This window comes from Trifolium pratense, linkage group LG7 (genome assembly GCF_020283565.1).
Source record: "Trifolium pratense cultivar HEN17-A07 linkage group LG7, ARS_RC_1.1, whole genome shotgun sequence".
Lineage (NCBI taxonomy): Eukaryota > Viridiplantae > Streptophyta > Magnoliopsida > Fabales > Fabaceae > Trifolium > Trifolium pratense.
This window is the reverse complement of record NC_060065.1, coordinates 31,398,849-31,423,731: the sequence shown is the minus strand read 5'-3', so window position 1 is coordinate 31,423,731 and position 24,883 is coordinate 31,398,849. Positions and strand designations below refer to the sequence as shown.

At 31.5% G+C, this 24,883-nt stretch overlaps 1 protein-coding gene and 1 pseudogene across 1 annotated transcript; one reads left to right on the top strand and one right to left on the bottom strand.

Moving 5' to 3' along the window:
• Nucleotides 1–1,424: 1,424 nt before the first annotated feature.
• Nucleotides 1,425–24,883, bottom strand: part of LOC123896246 — a 172,330-nt pseudogene continuing 148,871 nt past the window's right edge.
• Nucleotides 2,092–5,021, top strand: LOC123898807 (zinc finger BED domain-containing protein RICESLEEPER 2-like). The gene is made up of 4 exons (XM_045949821.1): nt 2,092–2,217; nt 2,574–3,843; nt 3,920–4,662; nt 4,791–5,021. Exons 2-4 carry the CDS (start codon nt 2,577–2,579, stop codon nt 4,827–4,829), a joined length of 2,049 nt encoding a protein of 682 aa, XP_045805777.1. The 5' UTR covers nt 2,092–2,217; nt 2,574–2,576; the 3' UTR covers nt 4,830–5,021.

The following is a 24,883-nucleotide window of genomic DNA, read 5'->3' as shown; positions in this document are numbered from 1 at the left end:
AACAACTTGTTTAAACAACTATGGAATAAATTTTCTTTTCCTCTTTTCTTATTGGACAATATAAATATTTAAATTTGTCTTGGCCTATTGTCAATTTTTTTTGTCATGGCCTCTTGAAACATGAAGTATTTTATTATTTTTGGTATAAACAAAGATGATTTTTTTTTGGGTACAAAAACATAAATTATACTCTGTGGAGAAAATGCTTTTCACAAAGCATATGGTGATGTGAGGGTTTAAAAATTATTTTATTGACATGAGATGTACAACATTTCAGAACTTGTTGACAAAAATATATGTAGGAGTGACATATGAGGCCAATCAATATTGTGGCATGTAATAAATGATGGTTGCTCTTTGGTCTCTTAAGTTTTGCAAGGACAACCAATGTCGCTGCCATAACTAGTGTTTCGCAATAACAAAGATTTTTGCCGTATGATGACTATTGTCGCTGCAAAATGTATTTTTGTTGACAACTAAAGTCGCTGCAAAAATGTATTTTTGTCAACAACTAAAGTCGCCGAAAAATTAGTTATTTTTTTCAACAATATAAATTGTTGTTTTATCTTTAATACCTCAACAACAAAATTAGATATTTGTTATTTTTATAAAAAAATTAGCATCGATCATCTAATTTTTGTTATTCAGGGTGCTTAAAGAGTACTTTGGGAGCACTGTTTAACATTTTCCTAAATTGTTTATATTGTGGTAAGAGATTTGTTGGTACATAAATTTAAGTTTTGATTTGAAACTCATGCTATTCAATCAAGTTGGCCTACATGCATTACCAGTAATATAAGTTGGTCTACATGCATTACTTAATATAAGGACTATTATAAGTAAAATTTGACATAAACAAAGATATTTTTGAAATATTAATATTTATTTGAGAGTGTCTTATATAAAGTCAAAGATGAATTCGTTGTTTTAATCTTTTGGACTCCTTAAACAAGTGAGACAAACAAGTTTGATCTTTGTCTCTTGCGTGTGAATAAAATTCAGTTGGAGAAAAACAATTTTGTGACTTATATGCACAAAATTAATTTGACGTTTCATAGTCAACTCGATGATTAAACATAGCCTAGCTTAATTTTGGAATTTGTTGCTCATAAATTTTATATCTATTATAATGAAAAGGTTGTGATGCGTCAATCTTGCTGAATAACACTTCTACAATTGTGAGTGAGCAAGGAGTTGCGCCAAATAACAATTCAACAAGATGTTTAAACGTTGTAAATCGAATCAAAACCGCAGTAGAAAACCTTACAGGTCCCTCTTTCAACCTTACTAGTCTAAAATCCGCATTTGCTACTCAAGGTTTCAACACTACTTATCTAGTTGCACTCTTAGGTATAAAAAAATATGTGTATATATGTGTGCGTTGCGTGCGTGCGACCTTTGAAAACAGTCACTGAGCTAATATATTACATGATGATTTCTTGTTGGAATTCCCATTCACAGCATAATCCAGTTAAAACGCTAATATTTCCCATTTTTATCATTGAGGCTACAAAATTTTCAAAGAAGAGAGTTTGATTATTGATGAAATTGTTGACAATAGAAATAGTATCAGCACCACTTGTTGAAAAAAAGCACTTGGTCACTCTCAAACAAGTCGTTACCATTTTGGAGATTGGAGTAGTAGTTTGAGTCGAATGCATCTGGAGTGGTTGGGTCCAAATTGGCGAGGGTGGCATTAAGTCCGCCATTGGGACATATTGATTGCAACTAGAGGTGGGAAGAGGCCAGGCCGGCCTACATAAGCCTATGGCCTGGCCTATTTAAGCCTGGCCTGGCCTGGCCTATTTAATAAAAAGGCTAGGCTTAGGCTTTTTAAAAAGCCTATTTAATTAAATAGGCCAGGCCCAGGCTAATAAAAAAGCCTACAAAGCCTGATAGGCCGGCCTATATCTATGTATATTTATCAAATATATTTTTTATTTTTATTTTTTATATCCTTGGAAGTTGGAAGACCTTACACAAAAAACAAATCCTTTTTTTTTTTTTTGACGAAAAAATAAACAAATCCTTGGAAGTTGGAAAGATTTGCTTTTTATTTTAATGATGATTTAATTGTATTTTCCAAAATTCATTCAGGTCACGTAAAATAGAAACTGAAGGGACTTTTTCAAAATCTACTCTAAGAAAACCCTAACTCGCTCACTCAAGCAGAACGGCAAAAGAAAAAATTTTCATTGAAGAAACTACAACGATTCGGTAAGTCGATAATCAATTGTTATACTTTAGAAAGCTTTGGTGTTTCTCTCCCTGTTGGCGTTTTTTTTTTCTTTTGTTTTTCTGTTGTAAATTTTCTTTGGATGTTTAGGTATTGGGAGACTCCTTTGTTCCCTTTGGCTACTTTCTTTTCCTTCTTTTTGCTTCTTCTCTTGTACTTCTTGTTTGAGAGTTGATTATATTTTGAAGGGACATGATCACTATTATTATTATTATTATTATTATTATTATTATTATTTCTACAAAAGGGTGACTGTATTTTTGTTACTAATTTAGGCTTATTCCAATATTTTTACTTACTATAACATATTTTAAGTCATGGTTTTTACTTTGTCCAGCAAATGGCTTCACCTTCAGACAGAAGTGACAAACAACCAGAAACTGGCACAAACCAAAATAATCAACAACCAGAAACAGACACAAATCAAAATAATGAACAACCAAATACAGTTGTTGGGAGAAAGAGGAAAAAAACATCAACTATTTGGGAAGATTTTGATGAAGAAACTAAGGAAGGTGTGAAGAAAGCCGTTTGCAAATATTGCAAGTCAGAATATGCTACTGGGGGATCGGGAGCTAGCACTAGTCATATGAGAAGACACATCGCGGCTTGCCTGAAAAAGAAGATGCATGAGTCTACTCAAAAGAAACAAGCCACCATTCCATTTCAACCTTCGAAATCAGGAGGTAACCCCTTTATTACTCCTGGTGCCAGATATTCAAATGAAAAGATGCGAGAAATACTTGCAACTGCTATAATGGTTCATGAATATCCTTTTAGTGTTGTAGAAGATGATATTTTGATGTGGGCTTTCGAATATGCAAACCCAGATTTTCGTAAATTTTCTCGTAAAACAACAAGTAGTGATTGTATGGCATTATTTGAGAATGAGAAGAAAGAGTTGAAGAAGCTTTTAGAAAGTGTGAGCAAGATAAGTTTAACCACAGATATGTGGAAATCAAGTCATCAAGTAGTTGAGTATATGGTTATCACAGGACATTTCATTGATGCTGGATGGAATCTTCAAAAAAGAGTTTTGAGTTTTGTGAAAGTGCCTGCACCAAGGCGTGGTATTGATGTGGCCGATGCTATATATAAATGTTTGAAAAGTTGGGGGATTGAGAATAAGGTTTTTTCAGTATCTGTTGATAATGCTTCTTATAATGATTCATGCTTAAGGTATCTTAAAGATTATTTATCTCTAAGTAGTAAATTAATCCTTGACGGCTCTTTGTTTCATGTAAGGTGCTGCGCACATATATTAAATTTGTTAGTGCAAGATGGCCTTAGTAAAATCAAAGACATCATTTTCAATGTCCGTGAAAGTGTCAAATATATTAACCACAATGATGCAAGACTGAAGGCATTTTGTGATGTGGTTGAGCAGAGAGGTTTAAAAGAAAGGAAACTCATCATTGATTGTCCAACGAGATGGAATTCTACCTTTAATATGTTGTCAATTGCTTTGAAATTTAAGATTGCATTTGCAGCCTACAAAGAAAGAGAGCCTCATTATGATTTGGCTCCTTCACCTGAAGAATGGAACAAAGTTGAGAAAGTTTGTAAACTTTTAGAAGTATTTAATCGTGCTACTCATGTGATCTCAGGTAATTTATCACCTATTTATTTTTTGTACTTTATTATTCTTATAATTGTTTAATATAACTACTATTTTAAATGTAGGTAGTGAGTATCCGACTGCAAATTTGTATTTGTCAGAAGTTTGGAAGGTCAAACAAATACTTGATAATGCGGATGAAGATGCAGATCTATTTATGAGAGAAATGGCAAACCCAATGAAAATAAAGTTCGACAAATATTGGGGGGAGTGTAATCTGTTGATGTCTATTGCTAGTGTTTTGGATCCTAGGTGCAAATTTCATATGGTGCGTATATGTTTTCCCACATTATATAAATCAAAAGAAGTTGCTGACGCGAATATAAAGAAGGTCAAGTGTTCATTGGAACAATTATATGATGAGTATGTGGCTCTAAGTTTGGAAGAGTCTTCAGCTACGGCTAACTTGGATAGTACTAGTAATCCATCATCCTCCCAAGCTAATGCTGCAGTTGTCAGAACCGGGTTTGATGAAATTATGAGTATTATTCAAGAAAATGAAGCCATTCCTCCAAAAAAATCAGAATTGCAAGATTATCTTGATGAAGGTCTTTACGTTCCTAACAGTACCTCCTTTTGTGCTTTGGACTGGTGGAGGAACAACAGCATGAAATATAAGATTTTGTCTAAGATGGCAGTTGATATACTAGCTATTCCAATCTCAACTGTGGCATCTGAGTCCACATTTAGTGCTGGAGGTAGAGTTATTGATGAACGTCGCACTAAACTAAGTGAAGATTCTGTAGAAGCTCTAATATGTGGTGCGGATTGGTTCCGTCATAAGTATAATGTGAAGAAAAAATTACAGGTTATTCTTTTTATTTGGATATGTTATTAAGTAATATTTATTCATTTTTATCATTTTGTTTTTATTTATTTTAATAGTATTTTTAAGTCTAATAACCAATATATATCTATTTTTTTTTTGTTTTGAAGGTTGAAAAAGAAGAGACACATATCATCTTGAAGATTTGATATCACTTTTGTACCTCTCTTGGACTCTAAAAGTGTTTTGCTAGTGTGTGTTTAAGGAGCTTTTGATACTTGGTTCTAGAATTGAAGATATTAGATCTAAGGAGCTATTATGAATATGTTATTTAGCTTTCTAGAGTTTTGGTTTTCTTTTTTAATGTTCTTTTAGTAATTATGTAATTTTGAAGTATGACATTGCTATTATCATGCAAGAATGTCATGACAATCTACAGACTAGATATGCAATTTTTAAGTATTGGGTTGTTTGCTTATCAATTTGCTTGCCGCAATTATAATTTGGAAGTGATTTGCTGTTGTCTTTTTTAAAAGAGAAAAAGCTTCACAAACAGGCCAAATAATATATAACAGGCTGCTTAGTATAATTAAAAACAGGTTGTGAAACAGGCTTTTAAATAGGCTTTCAGGCTAGCCAGGCTTTTTAAAAGGCCAGGCCAGGCCAGAAAAAAGAGCCTATAATAGGCCATAGGCCAGACTCAGGCTTAAAAAAAGCATTGTAGGCCAGGCTCAGGCCTTTCAAAGCCTGGCCTGGCCTGGCCTATTTCCACCTCTAATTGCAACATTTGTAAGTAGGTTGTGTTGAGTGTTGAATTGGGATTGCTTGCGTTGCTGAAATTATATAGTCTATTGACAAAGAATTTACACTGACCTCTACCAATTGTATGAGCACCTGAAATGTTTTCACCTCAAAACATATACAATTAGACACACATACAGATGCATCATGTAATATATTAGCTCAGTGTGATTGTTTTCAAATCTCATCAAGAATGGTTGTAAAATAGTTAATTAAGTTGATAATAATTCATCCATTTTTCTTTTAAAAAGTCACAAACACACGACGCAAACGTATATATAAACATATTTTTTTATACCTAAGAGTGCAACTAAATCTGTGGTGTTGAGACCTTGAGCAGCAAATGCGGATTTTAGAAGAGTAACGTTCAAAGGGGGACCTTTGATTAGCAAGAGTCCGATTTGCTGTTAGACTGTCTCTTCTTCCAAGTGGAACCTTCCAATCAGGACCTTGAGCCTAGAAATTGTATGTCGTTAGAAAATATTGAAAATCACCGGCAAGAGAGAGATGCCACATCTCTACACAAAATCTCAAAGAATTGTGCGTGCGTGTGAGCGTATGTGTGCGTGCGTGTGTGCAAATCTCTTCCTCTTCGCACCTCTGAATGCACAATTGTTTTTCTTTCCTGAGAACAACCCATTTTTAATATAGACTAACATTTTTTGCTTGTGATTCTCTTTTTTTTTTCTAACGTCATACAATACGTGGTCTCAAGGTCCTGATTGTAAAGTACCACTCGGAAGAAGAGATAGTTTAATAGCAAATCAGACTCTTTCTAATGAAAACCTTCCAGGTCCCTCTTTCAACCTTACTAGTCTAAAATCCGCATTTACTACTCAAGGTTTCAACACTACTTATCTAGTTGCACTCTCAGGTATTAAAAAATATGTGTATATACGTGTGCGTTGCGTGCGTGCGACCTTTCAAAATAGTCACTGAGCTAATATATTACATGATACACCTCTATGCGTGTGTTTAATTGTATATTTTTTTATTTGAAAACATTTCAGGTGCTCAAACAATCGGTAGAGGTCGGTGCAAATTCTTCGTCGAAAAATTATATCATTTTAGTAATACTGGCAATTCTGATCCAATTCTCAACACAACCTACTTACAAACACGGAAATCAATATGTCCCAATAATGGACCCGGTACCATCCTCACCGATTTGGACCTAACCACTCCTGATACATGTGACTCCGCCTACCACTCCAACCTCAAAATTGGAAAGGGCTTGTTTCAGAGTGATCAAGAGTTGTTTTCCACATGCGGCGCGGACACCATAGCCATTATCGATAGTTTCGACAACAATCAAACCCTTTTCTTCGAAAACTTTAAGGCCTCAATGATAAAAATGGGTAATGTTGAAGTGTTAACAGGATCTCAAGGTGAAATTAGAAAACAATGTAACTTTGTTAATGGAAATTCTGGTCTTGCTACAAAAGTCACTAGAGATTCTTCAGAAGGTGGGGTGGTGTTAGCTCATACTAAGTAATTTAATTAACACAAGTTTCATAAAGAATGTATTAATTCTAGAGGCACATATATGTTGTGTTTTCATGTGGTGAATATTGATAGATTTGTACTTTGTACTCTATGGCCATTGATGTAGTATATTGTTAAATTGTTTAAAATGGTAAGAAATTTGAAATGGCTTACATCGATCAACAAATTAATCTATGATGATTTATCATTTAAATTATAAATATTTAACTTTATTAAATTTTTAAATTAGACCTTATAATTAACTTTTTTTTTTTGGGTACATAATTAACCATTTCTATCATTAACTATTATTATATTTTAACAACTAACTATGAATTTGATCCATAAGCTTAATCACTTATTCGCAACAAATCTGTAGCTAACTCTGTTTTATTACAAATGTTTTGATTTGTAACTTTATAGGTGTTCATATAATTGGTAAAGTTCAATGCCAATTCTTCAAAAACCGTTTATATGATTTCAACGATACTAAAATCTTGATCCAACTTTGAACACAATGTACTTACAAACACTGCAATCTATTTGTCGGTACCACCCTCACCAATTTAGACCTAGCCACTCCTAATACATTCTAATCCGTTTACTACCCCGACCTCAAAATTGGAAAGAGCTTGTTTTAGAGTGATCATGAATTGTTTTCCACAAGCAGCGCGGACACCATAGCCATTGTCAACAGTTTCAACAACAATCAAACCCTTTTCGTTGAAAACTTTAAGGCCTCAATGATTAAAATGGGTAATGTTGAAGTGTTAACTAGATCTCAAGGTGAAATTAGAAAACAATGTAACAATATTGTTAATGGAAATTCTGGTCTTGCTACAAAAGTCATTAGAGATTCTTCAGAAGACGGTGGTGTTTGCTCGCACTAAGTAATTTAATTAACACAAGTTTCATAAATAAAGATTGTATTAATTTTTGAGGCACATACAAGTTCGCTTTCATGTGGTGAATGCTAATACACCATCGTAGCTAATCCCAAAATTTCTTGTAGTGTTAGTTTCTAGTCTTATAGGACTATTATGAGTAAAATTTGACATGATTAGAGATATTTTAGGGTGTTCTAGAAAGTCAAGGACAAATTTGTTAATTTATACTTGTTTGAACTCCTTAAACAAGTGTCACGGAGAAAATCTATCTTGTGAATTATACTCTCATCCCAACCATCTAAAATGTTTTGCATCTTTGTCTTCATTCTCTGCCTTATGGAGTATTTTTTCCCATTCTCATTTTTGTGAATCCCTATAGCTTTGACAGGACTGGCGTCATCAATTCTTTTTAAAATAAGGAGAATGTTAACATGTGCATCAAGGGCACATGTTAAGGAAACAAAAATAGAAAGTATTAAATGTTAAAGCATTAAATTTTAACTTTTTAAGCATTAAATTTTTGTATCATTAAATGTTAAATTTCTATATTAAGATACCTTAACATGTGCCCTATATGCACATGTTAACAACACCCTTAAAATAAATGTCAAATTTCTATTATTTTAGGGAGCCCCTAATATGGACCCCAAATTGAAAGGACTATTGGTGGACCTCAACAAATGACCTGTTGTAGCCGGTCACCATTTCGGAAGAAAAAATTCTTCATTTCATCTTCTTCAACACTCAAAATACAACGATCGTTCAATAATCTATCTTTGTCTAAGTAGAAAATGAAAAGGTTCAAACTCTCTATTTTCACTTGTCTCTACTTTTCTTGAAATACTCATTTATGGAAAAAATTTGGTTGATCATAAGTATCTCAACTCCTATTTAGGAGCGCACACACTTATTCAGAAAAGGTGAAAAGAAATAAAATTAAATATTATATATTTTTTTAATATTTCATTGTTATGTACTCTTTTCGGTCCTTAATATAAAAGTAAATTCACTTTTTAGATATATTGAAATATTGATGTATCTAAACCGGAGGAAGTACTTGTATAATGGGGTGAATAAAATTTGTTTGGTCACAACCACAAATAATTGTGATCATACAAGACTTTTCCATTATTTTAAGTGTACTATGGGGTGAATAAAATTTGTTTGGTCACAACCACAAATTAAAAAGATTTGGGTTCCCGGCATCCCGCACATTGTTTCTCTCGAAAAATTGAATTAATTATTTTATTAATATAAAAGTCCAATACGAAGCATCACAATGAAAATATTCTGCCATCTGTAAAAAAAAAAAGGAAAATGCTAAACAGTGCCCCAGGGGCACTAGTTAAGGATACAAATATAGAAGTTTTATCTCGTAAATTGTGCATTCAATGTTTTAATGAAGTGAAAAGTTATTCTCTCTCATCATTAACTTTATCATTTGTTTCTTTTTTTAGTATGCTTAACTAGTGTCCCATGGACACTGTTTAGCATGACCCAAAAAAAAAAATGAAAACATTCTGCCAATCTTTTAGAACGGTTGCAGAAATTTTATCCTGTTAATATGCTAGAAAATTGGACGAATAAGAAATACAAAGTCCGTAAACCACACACTCCAAGAATCTATATATGAATAAGAAACAAGTAGGAAATTTTTCCATTTCTCAAAAGATATTATTTATATAATTGATTTTTTTTTGAAAAAATAAATAAATCAATTATATAAATGAACGCCTTTTAAAAATTATTGATATTACTTAAATATTTATACAAAAAATAAATAAACAATATGAATGTTTATTTGCGTGTATCCGTAACTTATTTGTAATTGTGCATATAAAAGTATTTCCAAAATCTACACCATATAGCCAATAATTATTAGGTCGGACATTATAAGACAAAATACACAAAATAACACCCAAAAATCCTAATACAACACAAGGAGTCATAATAAATAGATAAATACAAGTCTTTTTTAATTATTTCTATTAAAAAAGTGCTACATGATATCAATAAAAATATTCAAGTCTTTTTTTTGAAGGAAATACAAGTCTTTTTTTAAGGAAATACATTTTATGTATTAAAAAGAAAAATATAAAAATAAATAAATTGGTTGAATAAAAACTAATGTATATATTGAAGGTGACCTATAAGACTATTTTACACCGTCGCTATACATCTTTAATTTTCTCTGTTAATATTTTATTATTAGGGTTTTTTATGCAAAAATAGAAGATGTACTGACAATATAAAATGATTTTTTCACTAACATCCAATAAAAATGTTGTATTCCACCAAATTACAAAGATTAATAGTTTTTCATTGAATAAAACTGTGAAACTAATACTAATTTACACCATCTGTCTATTTCCATTAAACTCTTTTTTTATTAATAGATGTGACATATGATGCCAACGAATATTGTGGCGTCTAATAAAATGACATCACAAACCGATAAAATCTTACTAACATTTGATATTTTTCGGACAAAATTAATATACTATAAAAATGACTTTTTGTATAATGTACATTATTATATCAATCGTTAGTTGGTTCAGTGGTGATTGATGTTGGACTTGGTAGGGAGGATTACAATTTGATCCTCCGCAACTGCGATCGGAAAGAAACTTAAACCACTTAATATTAGAACTGAGCCACAAATCAAATTAACGATCTATTAGATCGGATACTTGTGGTAAAAAAAATATATACGATGTTTTCTCTCCCCACCCCCCGTGATTCTTTTATACCCCCTGAATTTCCAATTTTACCCTTGCAAAAAACTTCGGTTTATAGAAACCGAAGTTTTTTTTGCCTTGAAAACCGAAATTTACTTTGAATTTGTACTAGAAAAAATTCAGTTTCTGCGAACCGAAGTTTTCTGCAAAGGCAAAATCGGAATATTGGGGGTATAAAAGAATCACGGGGGGTGGGGAGAGAAAACATCAAAATATACACTATGGAGAAATATCTCGCTTTAGAGTTGGATGGATTTCTGATCAACAAGAGGAGAAGAGCTATTGTCCATTTCTCTTGTCCTTAGCTTTTGGATGATTGGGCTCTTTATTTTAGCCTGGCAATTTCCTTTTCTCCTTTGAAGAGGTTCTGGGCAATTTCCCATGAGCTATGTACTAGTCCTATTTTTAAAAAATGGAGCAATATTTTAAAACTTATATGGACCTCCCAAAATAATTTTGTTAGCGTTATTTTATAAGAAATAAATATTGGTCTTCGTCACCAACAATAATTAAATTGTTTAAAATGATAAGAGATTTTAACTCGAATAAACTATAAAGTTAGTCAATGATGATTATGTAAATCACTTTTAAATAGGTCACTAAGCAAGAAATATTTTAAAAGTTATTGATTCTATTAAATTGTCAAATTTGTATATTCATATTTAACCATTTAGTATTAATTAAATCCTTGTATATATTTTTTGTAACAAAAAAAAAAATTCCTTGTATTTTAATAACTTACTATGAATTTCGTTCATAAGTTTATCTACCTACTATTAATTTAGTCAATATAATCTTAAAACTTATAATTAAGGACTCTTATGAGTAACATTTGACAGAGTCAAAAACTTAATTATACTATATACATATAAACAATATCATTGATTAGGCTTGACTCGCGTTTTAGGAGTTCACCACCGCTCTTTATTGTTTCCAAGGGAAAGGGGAAAAGATCGAACAAAACCCACAAATAAACATGCAAAACTAAAGAAGCAACAAGCAATGCAATAAGAGATCAAGGTACAGGGGTTAATTATGCAAAGAGGAGGTATTAGCACCCTAAACATCTATAGTACTCTATAGGAACCTTTTGTAATATATATGTTTTTGGCTAAAGTTGTTTGCTTGTAAATGTTTGGGGAGATGAGAAGAGAAATATCTTTTTATTAATTTTGATTCGGAAAGACATGAAAATCTTATGCCTACGTACCAATGAAGGATAAAAACCTCGTAGTTCGGGGTAAAAATAACAAAGTGGTTTGTTTGATTGTTTTTAGGAGAAGAGACAAGTTGTCATCTTAAGTTAAAACTCTTTTAATCCACCACAAGCATGATGAAGATTGATCTTTGCTTCACAATAGGGAAAGGCTCCAACTTGGATATAAAATCAGCAAGTATGCCACTAACTCTCCTATAGGTGGAAAAGAATCAATATCTTTCAAACTAATGTTATGGGGACTTTGAATTCTCAACCATAGATGACTCATGTCTAATCACTTTGAGAAAAAGTTTTAAAGTCAAAAGCAAAGTGGCAAAAAGTTTTGAGTGAATTTTTGTGTTTTTTAGCTTTTTGTGAAAAGAGTTTGTTTGATATACTTAAGATGTCTTAGCATTTATTACAAAAAAGAATTTTTGAAAATGCATGGACCTAAGTCAAAGTTTTTTTTATGAAAGAGGTGCAAGTTTGAAAACTAGGGTTTGAAGGATATGTAATAAAAGATAGACAAGATATGCAATAAAATACACAATATGCAAACACATGACAAAAGTCAATACACATCATTTTCCTTGGATTTAAACAAAATTAAATAATAAAAGGGTAGTTTTAATATGTTGAGAAAACTGCCCGGAGAATAACTCATGACAATATTTATTTTAATATGTTAGTTAACAAAGAAAAAAAGAAAAGAAAAATATACCAGATAACTGGAGGAGAAATTGTTAAGACAATGACAAGAAAGTAAATAAACCATAGTTAGTGAGTGTGTGATCTTTTTGGTGTTTTTATTATTTTTTGCATTTTTATATATTTTTTGAGTTTTGAAAACATAAATAATATATAAGCAAAAATAAACAAATAAAAATGACTTGAATTAAATAAATAAGTAAAAAGAAATTAAAAGGGAAACGGAGGTGCAAACCGAAGTAAGGAGTGGAAATAGCCAACATGGGGCAAGGCCCAGTCTACCAGGGCCCATCTTCGTTCAACAAAACACAACAAAAAGGCCAGGGCCAAATCTGGCTGTCTGAGGGATACGATGGCTCTCATCTGATCTGAGATGAAAGGATCTAAGCCGTCTGATGACGATCAGTGGCTGTGATGAAAGATCTTATGGCGTGCTGCGATAGACACGCGCACACAGGATCTGGTTTGGTTTAAATACCCAAAACCATCCAATTTTTTCATGTAAAATGATATGTAAACACATTTATTTGACAAAAATATAATAAATATATTTTTTTGATTTTTTTAATATTTTTTTACATACCTCGTTTTGCGTGCTTTTGAGTGGAAAGAAAATTATGTTAATTATGTGTCTCAAAATTTGTTTTTGAATAACACACATCTTTTTTCATTCTTTCTTTTCTTTTCTCTCTCCTTCTCTCGCTCTCTCAGTTCTTTCTCTCACTCATGTTCTTCATGAACAACAAGAACACCGGTGGTGTTCATATTTTCTTTGGTGGAGTTTGAAGAATTTGGGAGTGAATGGTCGATGGGGAGGAGCAGCATTGCTGCTGTGTTTTTCTTTGGATTTCCCCTCCCCCCCCACCCCATTTTCTCTGAATTATTGGCCTCTATTTATAGAGGGAATTTGAGGCTTGGACCATTGGATAAAAGGGTGTTATTTGGATATTTTGAGGCGCATCACAACCTCTTGAGCTGCATAAAACAATCATAATACTAGTAGTTAACTTAAGATGACAACATACAAACAAGTGAAATTGATTATAATTAAACAGGAATGCTAGTAGTTAATTAGTACAAGAAAGTTATAATACTAACAAGATAATGTCCTTTGACTCCTCAAATAGAAAGCATACATATTAAAATGACATGAAGGTGTCTATTAGTGCCACCTAATCACAAACACTAATAGTAAATAAATTATAACCATAGGTAACTTCATGTCATTTTAATGTGTATTTTTTCTATGTGAGGAGTTGGAGAACATTATTTTGTTAGTATTATGACTTTTTTGTACTAATTAACTACTAGGATTCCTGTTTAATTATGATCAATTTCATGTGTTTGTAGGTACTATGCACTTCTTTTTTTTTTTACAGTTCGTACTATGCATTTCTTAACAGCTATATCAATTAAAGTTTTTAGCATATCATTGGTTTTTAGCTATTTGAGAATTGATTTTACATGTCTTGTAAAATATAAATTGACTCTTTATTGATTGACTAATTTTTAATGGCTAAAAGTAAAAATTTAGAAAAACCAAAAGAGGAGTGCTAGCAACACACTCTTTAATAAATACACTCTAACACACTCTCTTCTATTGGTTAAAATTTATATGGGTCCCATAAAAGTTATATGGGTCCACATTTTTGTGTGGGACCCAAGTGAATTTCAACCAATAAAAGAGAATGTGTTGGAGTTGTTTGTTAAAGAGTGTGTTGCTAGCATTATTAAGCATATACTGAATTCTTGATAGTTTGGAGGATTTAGAAAAGAAGGATGTTATTTGAACAATATTTGTAAACAACTTTGGAATAAATTTTCTTTTCCTCTTTTCTTATTGGACAATATAAATATTTAAATTTGTCTTGGCCTATTGTCAAATATTTTTTTGTCTTGGCCTCTTGAAATTGAAACATAGTATTTTATTATTTTTGTTACAAAGAAAGATGATTTTTTTTGGGTACAAAAAGATAAATTATATATTTGGAGAAAATGCTTTTCACAGAGCATATGGTGATGTGAGGGTTTAAAAATTATTCTATTGACAAGAGACGTACAACATTTACTTATTGAAAAGGATGCACAACTTGTTGACAAAAGTATATATGGTATTCTGTATTCATATGGTTGATCATCATATGTATCTCGACCCAGCCATTCAATATATATATATATATATATATATATATATATATATATATATATATATATATATATATATATATATATATATATATATATATATATATATCGACTCCTTATTTATGAGCACGGCGGATACTAATATCTATTTTAAAATGAATCGTTTGATTCTTAAAGGAAAGAGTCTGACTGCATAAAAAAAAAAAAAAGGAAAGAGTCTGATAATTTTAAGTTTAAGAAAAGAGAAAGAATTTTTTTTAAGGGCCCTGTTAACTAGGAATCTATCAATATTTTTATACCGTTCGCACATTTTTATTAATTTTTATTTTTATACTAGGAGTGACATATGAGGCCAATGAATATTGTGGCATGTAATAAATGATAGTTGCTCTTTGGTCCCTTAGGTTGTTCACAGTAGAAAAAAATACTATCGGATATTTTTTTTTGGTAAGATTTATATATCAGGAGATTTCTCCAAATAAAATTTGCACTTACAAGAGATTTCTTCTGATAGATGGAATCATCGAAATGACATAGGGAATATTGATCAATTTTAGGGAGCACAACTATATATTCTTTTTTTTTGTACAGTAAAAAATTTAACTTCGTTCATTCATCAAAACATTTACAATACAAGATGGTATGTAACCCAAATTCCTAATCCAATGTAGTGCTTCCTTCAAGCTCCAAGCTTCGGCTTCATGAGGTAGAAGGCTACCTTTCCTCCAGATGGTTTGTGCTCTACTAAAATTTTCATGATCATCTTGATGCACATATATAAAAATAGCGGCATAACGTTGCACTTGAACGTTCCTTGCTCCGGGGCTGTCCAAACATAATTATTGATTACAGTTCGTTGTTGTCCACCTGTTACAACTACTGCACCAGCAGGTTCACACTGTTGTTCTCGCCTTCGAGCTCCATAACGCGAACAGTCACCTGCATAATCACCAATAACAGCTAGCCTGTGTTGTCTCGGCCGGCCAGCTGCAAAACAGAACCTGCATCATTTCCTCTTCTAGCGTGCACCTGCTTCCATTGAAATAAATTGTCCCTTGCAAGTTGATGCAAAATCGAAGGTCGATGCTCAATGTCCTCCCATAATTTTTCATCTCTTCATTTTCAAATACACCAAACCAAAGTGTTGGGTGGGTTCACTCCCCAAGTGGGGCCCACGCCAATTAAAGAAAAAAAAAAGAAAATAGAAAAAGAAACAAAATAAAAAGGGGAGGTGTTAAAAGGATTTGGGTTCGACTTGTTGTGGCCCATGTTGGCATTGCCTTGTCACGTGAAGACAAGAAGAATGAAGGGATTTTAATCCCTAGTGTCACAAAACAACAATACAGAGAAACACAACAACATCAACAGCAGCGCAGCACTAAGAGAAGAAAGAAAGAAAGTGCTTCGACGGCAACCGGGAGTAGAGAGGAGATTTGTGATTCAAGTGATAAAGTGTTGCTTGGTTTAAGCAATAATTTGAATGTGTGTTTTCTATCATTTAGATAATTTTATTGGTTGTTTAAATCTATCGATAGGTTGTGTTAGTTTACCCACTTGTGTGGAAGTTGAGTTGTTGTTTGATTCCACTTTAGGTGATGATTATTGGTATTCCTAGTATTTACTAGAAGACTATTGTGTACCCATTATTGATTTATAGTGGAAGAATTATCTGGCTAGGCCCGTGGTTTTTTATTCTCTCACATTGAGAGGATTACCCACGTAAAATTCTGGTGTCTGATATTTATTTTATCGTCGTTATTATTTTGCTCTGCTATTGGAATTTTCTGGTTGCCCATTTAATTGCACAAGTGGTTGGGAGAGTTAATTTCGCATCTTAAAGAGACTATTTAGTCTGGTTTCCACAACTTAGTGGTATCAGAGTCAATGATTTGACAAAGGGTTGAACTGACTCCTTGTATCGAAAGTCTTTCTGACAAAGGTGGTCAGGCGGCGAGCCCCGTTGAGCAGCGGCAATGGCGGTACAAGTGTAGTGTAGCTGAAGAAGCTTCTGCTCGAGGGGGAGCATATCCTATAGTGGATGGACTCACACATGAGGGGGAGATTGTTGTGGCAAGTGTGAGTGGTTAAGTCTTACATTGCTTAGAAAAGTGGAGGTTGAACACTTTATAAGTGGGAGGACCCATAAACCTAACACCTTAAGGTTTTGGGTAAGAGTGTGGTGTCCAACTCACTTGTGAAGTTGTTCTTGAGCCCAATGTGGATGATCCCCCTGACTGCCCCCTCATGATGACCCAACAGTGGTATCAGAGCTTTGGTTGATTTGTTTTGTGCAATTTTAAAATGGAGAAAAATTCAGAGCCGAATATGATTAAGTTGAACTCTTCCAATTACACACTTTGGAAGACTCTCATGGAAGATCTGTTATATACAAAAGATTTGTATGATCCCATTGAGGAGTATTTAAGAGAGTTTTATAAACTAATGTTACGGTACTTTAAGAGAGTTTTATAAACTAATGTTACGGTACTTTTTTCAATAAGGGTATTTAAGAGAGTTTTATAAACTAATGTTACGGTACTTTTTTTTTATCAGTAGAGTTTCATGACGTGGCATAGAGGGTATCCAAATTGATGATACTGGTATCTTAAATAAGGTACCGTATCATCAATTTAATGTTATTATTATTATTAGGCTTAGCTACACATTTGGTCCCTTACATTTATTTTAGGTTTCAATTTGGTCCCTTACGTTTAAAAAGTATCAATTTGGTCCCTTACGTTTATTTTAGGTTTCAAGTTAGTCCTTTCCGTTAGTTTTGTCACTAACACCGTTTGAACAGTACACGTGTCAGCGTGTCCAAGTGCCACGTGTCAGTCCACATAAATGACCAAATTGAAACATAAAATAAACGTAAGGGACCAAATGTATAGTTAAGCCTTATTATTATTATTATTATTATTATTGTTATTATTATTATATAAATTCAATTTAATAACTTTTATATATGTCAAAACATTAGCGTTTGACATTCAATGGGCTCTTGATCTTCCTTTTATTTTTTTTCTTTCTTTTTTTTACTAATATTAATTTAATGATATTTCATATTATTCTATATATCTATATATTACACAATTTTTATTTGTTTTGTTCTGTTATATATTTTATTTGTTTTCAATCAAATGGATTCTAATATATAGAATAATAATAACCTTCAAGCTTACATGAATTTGTTCCAAAACCAATCTCCTACCAGTAATAACTTCCAAAATTCTCCTTGAAAAAACATCAGAGCACATATTCACAAAGGAGAGCACATATTCATGAAAAAACAAATCACCGAAAACATAAAGAGGATACATGAGTTAAGGTCATTGAAAACAAATCACCATTGGAGATGCTCTAAAGTCATTGAAAAGAGGGTTTAGAGCCCAAATAATTAAAATGTTACTAGAAGGTAGGGGCGGACAGAAATAATGAACCGCCCAAACACAGTAAAACCCGGAAAAAAAAAAAAGAGTCATTCGGTCAGATGGGTCGCACATGTATTTATACTATACATAAAGAGGATACATGAGTTTTGGTGTGGACTTTTCATAATACCAATAATACGCTTGATTTTTTTTAGTAGCAATAAAAATCTTTTATTAACAAACTCACCCATAACATAAGACATACTATACATAAAGAGGATACATGAGTTTTGGTGTGGACTTTTCATAATACCAATAATACGCTTGATTTTTTTTAGTAGCAATAAAAATCTTTTATTAAGTATTAACAAACTCACCCATAGACATATTTTATTTAGTAGCAATTTTTTTTATTAACAAACTCACCATAACATAAGACATATCTTTTTTAAGGCAAATGCTAAATAGTGCCCCAGGGGCACTTGTTAAGGATTCAAATTTAGAAAGTTTTACTTGGAAATAGTGTAGTCAATACAACAAAAGTTTATATTTTGATGTTTTCTATGCACAACTTTTATTTTTTTTCTTCTTTTGGTTCCTTAACTAGTGCCCCGGGGACACTGGTTAGCAAGACCCCTTTTTTAATTGGACATAAGTTAGACACAGGCGGGCGCAGAACGCGCTTGTCTGGTCCGCCAGTTTGGATAAAATCGGTTCTAGTCGGTTTATAGCAGGCGTGTGCGGATTTAAATTTTAAATTCCTAATCCATCGGTATCCGACCTGCCCCGAACATATGTAATAAGTGAGGACAATTAATGCTCATAAGTTGATAGTTTGAGACATTGTCTTCAAGTCCTTCACTCCCAATCCCCCCCATGAGAATTGAGAATGAATTTCGTTACAGGAAATAGCAGTAGTGTAGCCGCAACTTAATCAAGTAAAAAGATATATATATATATATAATTGAATTGTATCATGATATTCTCAATTGCTCCAAAAGTGGAGTTAATATACCACTAGGTGGTTACACGAGAAATTGTGGAGTGTACAAAACGTGACACCTCACCTAAGGAATGGCATAAAATAAGCTGATATTAAAAATGAATATTAAAAATAAGTGGATATAACTATACAAGATAAATGACTGATATATGTGATATAGGTTGTTAATTTGATGTTAGCTGGAGTTGTTAATTTGGTTTTGGTTGGTCTTTTTTGGTTGTATAGTTTTTCTTTGTTTTGGGTCTTAGTTTTGGGATTTTTTGTTATTGTGTTTGAAGAAGTGGGGAAGGATCCACATTTGTTCCATCCTTTGATTTTATCTTTATGTTATATTATATATGTTGGTTGAAATTTTAGGATTTACAAGTATTTCTCCAAAACTTGTGAAAACAAATAAGTGCAACATATTTGATATAGTTTATAAGCTTTTGAATGTTGGCATTAGTCTTGCCGGTAGCAATTAATTGCAAGTGTGAAACGTGTTTTTTCAGCTATGAATTTAGTGAAGGGTCAACTATGTAACAAAATGAGTGGTCAATAGTTAAATGACCGAATTGTAACTTATATAAAAAGAGATTTTCTTGGAACAATTGACAATGATATTAGTTTAGCTCATTTTTAAGAAATGAATAGTAGATGATTTCCATTGTTTATATCTTATTTTTAGTATAAGTTAATTGATTGTTTCGTTAAAATTTTTGTCACACCATAATTTTATGTCTGGAGGCCCTGGGCCGACCTACACCACAAAAATTCCTTTGTAGAAGAAGAACAATGGCTTTTCGGATAAGATGGCTTATGAAAACTGTTTATACGAAAATAATTTGATTTGATTTTATCTTTGTAATAAAAATATCTCATTCATAAGCGCTCTATGATAAACACTTATAATAATAAGTTGCAAATTACATTGTTTATCCAAACATAAACTTTATATCACACAACTAAGACTGATAAACCAGGTTGGTATGCAAGTTACATATGATGAACTAACATAAAGCTTATTGTAAAATTTAAAAACATTAAGAACAATAAAGCACTTAGAATGGTGTTTGGCCAGGAATGTTGCCAGGAGGGTCATAATTGCATGTAACGAATGTTCCTCCATTATCACATGTAACTTTACCACATCCAACACGTTTTGAATCTTCCCACATCACCTGAGTATAATGACTACAATCACCACCATCACATTTGTTAAAATAGTGATTATAGTGAGGTCCCTCGGCCACCCACAATTTCACTGCATCGGCGCCACTGATGAAGCTGGCCGTCACCAGGAGATTTTCTCCGTAACGGCTGCCCGAGGGGATCAATTTACAATCCTTGCGTTGATTTGCATAGTTTTGTGCAAAAGTAGCAATTTTGTTGTCCCAAACAAGGTTTGAGGGTTTGAAAGTAAAAATCTTTGATCTTTCTGCATTGTGAGCATTTACATAATCACTTGGTGAGTCTTGCCTGACTTGGGCATGTGCAACGTGACTACTCACATTGAGTATTAATCCCAACAAACACAATACAAAAAATGAATTCATTTTGGTTCTTAGTGTTGATGATAAATGTTGAGGCTCTTGTCATGTATTTAAGGATTTGGATTCTCAGCTGCTGCTAATCCTGCTGCATAATCCTAGCCCTTTATTTAGTCATTCACACTAATCCATATTAATACATATCATTATCAACAGAATCAAGCACATTAATTCAGCGTATAAATTAGGCATGTATTAGCCGTTATATTGACCTTGACAAATTAAGAAAATAGATAATTCTTTTGATAACTAACAATGATTTGTTTAATAAATGCATACTATATTACTATTAGTACTCAATTTTTTTATAGCAGTATTATTCAAAAAAAAATATTACTGCAAGTATCCTGTCCGGTCAATTGATTTCAGTCCTCTCTTGATCGCAATTGTGTGAGGTTGAATTGTGATCCTCCCTACAAAATTCAGCGTAAGTCACAATTGGACAAACAACTACCGATTACTAGTAAAAGGAAGCTTAAGTAGCTTCTAGACAAGCATTGTGCTGATGTGACACTCTAAAAAATTCCTAATTTCCATTATTAAAATTTAATAATATTATTATTTTATATCTTTTTTAATTAAATTAATTAAATTGAAAAAAACTAATACATCAAATAGAACTATTTTTCAAGCAAAAATGTCATGTGGCATTCCTATATGCATTCTGCTATCAAGGCTCTCATATTATTTTCGCATTAAAGGCCATATTTTCATAACAAATGAATTAAAAATAAATATCATTTATAATATATTAATTAGGCATGTATTAGCCGTTATATTGACCTTGACAAATTAGAAAATAGATAATTCTTTTGATAACTAACAATGATTTGTTTAATAAATGCATACTATATTAGTACTCAATTTTTTTGTAGCAGTATTATTCAAAAACAATTACCGCAAGTATCCTGCACAGTCAATTGATTTCAGTCCTCTCTTGATCGTAATTGTGTGAGGTTGAACTGTGGTCCTTCCTACAAAATTCAGCGTAAGTCACAACAATTGAACAAACAACTACCGATTACTAGTAAAAGGAAGCTTAAGTAGCTTCTAGGCAAGCATTGTGCTGATGTGACACTCTAAAAATATTCCTAATTTCCATTATTATAATTTAATAATATTATTATTTTATATCTTTTTTAATTAAATTAATTAAATTGAAAAAAACTATTGCATCAAAGAGAACTATTTTTCAAGCAAAAATGTCATGTGGCATTCCTATATGCATTCTCCTCTCAAGGCTCTCATATTATTTTCGCATTAAAGGTCATATTTTCATAACAAATGAATTAAAAATAAGGTGAGCACTCCGGTACACATATTATGTGGATGTGTACCGGTACATTGTTGATGTGTATAATTTTAATTGGTCCACATATAATGATAATTTAACAAGTCATTTTGAAGATTTCTTTAAATAGAAGTTTTCTAAATTACTCTTTTAATTTACAAAAATTTTAAATTGGGAATTATTGTAATTTAGAAACCTTAAAACATGTTTCCATAATTTCAAAAGAAATCAAAATTCCTTAAAGATGTCTCTTTCTCTCTCGTGTGTCTTTGTTCTCCTTTTTTTTTTTTTTGGATACTTATTTTTAGGGATTTAATATGCGTATATTTTTTTTTACATCAATTTCTTTTATTTTTTGAAAGTATAGCACCCCTTGAATTCATCCTTCAAGTGACAAGAAATTTCATCCTTCAAGTGAATTCGTGGGATAACCGAAGTTCGAACTCCGACTCTCTATATATATAATGCAATGTACTACCAACTGAACTAAGCTCCCGGACGTTAATCTATACTATACTATAATTAATAGAACTATTTTTCAAGCAAAAATGTCACGTGGCATTCTTTTTTTTTTTTAATAAGCATTCCTATGTATATGCATTCTCCACTAATATTATTTTTGAATTAAAGGTCAATTTTTTTACCACCAAAATTCAGCCCACTAAACTGTCTTATCTTCGTTCGAGAGTCAATTCTGACATCAAGCGAATGAGTGATTCTAGTCCCCTCCTAATCGCAGTTGCGATGAATCGAACCGCGATCCTCACTAGCTATCAAATCCAGCGCCAAGACCACAGGACCAACTATTTACATACAAATAAATTAAAAATAAATATCATTTACAATATATTAATTAGGCATGTATTAGCCGTTATATTGATCTTAAACAAATTAAGCAAATATTGAATTCTTTTGATTACTAATGATTTGTTTAATAAATGCATACTATATTAGTAACTAGTTAACGGGTCATTAATTTTTATTTGATATATAAGTGTGCAATTATATTAAGGTAGAAAATTTATTGTTTATAAAAAAAAGTTATTTAGAGTTAAATATTTAAAAAAATTATTGTATAATATTGTCTATTATGTCTGTTAAACTAACCTATATAAGTCCATATTATGTGCCCGAAAAATCTATAAAAAAAAAACATATCAATTTTTTTCGTAAGGATGTAAACCATAATTCGTTAATTTTATAAGAAAGAAAAACATATTCAGCCTTAATAATTTAATCATTTGATTTTTTCTAATTACACCCTTAAAACATCCGCTTACACCCAATATATCATGTTATTTTATCGTAATACCTAAATTGCCCTTAGTCTCAAATTAACTACAAATCTTATATTTTCATCTTCCAATTTATTCACTTTTCTCGCTGACATCCATTGAAGGTTAAAAAACTTTTGAGTTTTGATAAAAGGTTAAAGTACATAATTTTTTCATTAAAGTTAGATTGCCCAGTAAAGTGAAATTTTAAGCAATTTCATGTGTTTTTTTATTACGTATGTGTAAGTGAATTGAATTAACATATATAATGTTTTAAGTTGAATGTAGAGTTTTATTACATCTAAGTGAATTAAATTCACTAAGGAATTTTTAACTTCCTTTGTTCATGTTTGCTATATGAGTTGTTTTTCCTTATTTTCCTTCATTTCATAAATAAAAAGGATAAGATAAATGGATTACCAAACAAAATCTAAAAAACGGGGTTAATAAAAAACATGATTCAATGGAACCTCCCCTTGTTTCGTTGTCATTTGAGTCTTTTGTTCCCTTTTCATAGATGCTTCCAAATCTCCCATATCAGATTCCATAACATGATACAAAGGAGATATTTAATTTAAGAAATGGAATCGATCGATATGGAGGTTGAAAATGGAATCATAGAAAAATGAAAGAAAAAAATTGAGAAAAAGAGGAAAGAGAAGACCTAAAGAAATTAGGAATGGTAATTAGTGAAAATTTAAAAAGAAATTAGGGTATTTTTGTCATTTTGGGGTGTAACCTGGAATTTATAGGGTGTAATCAGAAAAAATCTAATCATTTTCCATACGAAAGTTACTTACTCCCTCTCTCCCAAAACAAAGATATGTTTGACCACATTTATGTTTACAAATGCACATTTTTGATTGTTAATATTGTTAGTTATGTATTATTAAAAATTATAAAAGTTGCATATTTTGAAAAGGCAAATTATAACATATGCCCCAAGGGCACATTTTAAGGTGAATTTAATTAACAAATATCCCACTTAATTTATTTCAAAAATAGCAATAATCAACTTTATTAATTAAAAGATATGATCCCCTATATTTATTACCTATTTAAGAGAATTGAAAATGCAAAATATGATATGCTGCCAAATTTGATTTATGATCACTCGCTTGGTAATACGACCATAATTATATGCATCCAATTTTTTCTTGGTTTGTTAACAATCGGGCTTATAGTACTCCAGGTAATACTTGTTTTTTTTTTTTTTTTCGGTGAACAAAATCGAGTATTATAGTATTATTTTGTAATGGTAACGATTGTTAGGTACTATTTTAGTTTTTGAATTGCTAATATGTTTTAGAATTTTATAATACTTACTATAATTTGTTTTTCACTTAAAAAGAAAAGTTTTGTAGCAAAAAAAATTTGATCAAGCGTCTGATCATACATCAAGTATTTGACAAGTATTATATATATATATATATATATATATATATATATATATATATATATATATATATATATATATATATTTTGTAATTAGGCAAGTATTATATTTGTCTATGCAATTTTCTTAAAAGGGTAATAAATATAGTGAATCATGTCTTTTAATTAATAAAATTGATTATTGCTATTTTTGAAGAAAATTAAATGGGATATTAGTATATGAGATATTGTTTGATTTGTCTCGATGAGTATTTTCAAAAGGGTTATGCTAACATCATGTTAGCATAACCCTTTTGAAAATACTCATCGAGACAAGTCAAACAATATCTCATATACTAATATTTGCATCTATATATTATTAGAAAATATGATTATATGATCAATTCAAAGTATATCGTATGAATAATACACTAAGTCAAAATTAATTAGGTCATTTAT

Bases quoted from the DNA above. Each gene is read 5' to 3' on its own strand.
- LOC123898807 (XM_045949821.1), top strand. From the start codon at position 2,577: ATGGCTTCACCTTCAGACAGAAGTGACAAACAACCAGAAACTGGCACA. The intron at 3,844-3,919 runs GTAATTTATCAC...TTTTAAATGTAG, and splicing joins TGCTACTCATGTGATCTCAG to GTAGTGAGTATCCGACTGCA. The intron at 4,663-4,790 runs GTTATTCTTTTT...TTTGTTTTGAAG, and splicing joins ATGTGAAGAAAAAATTACAG to GTTGAAAAAGAAGAGACACA.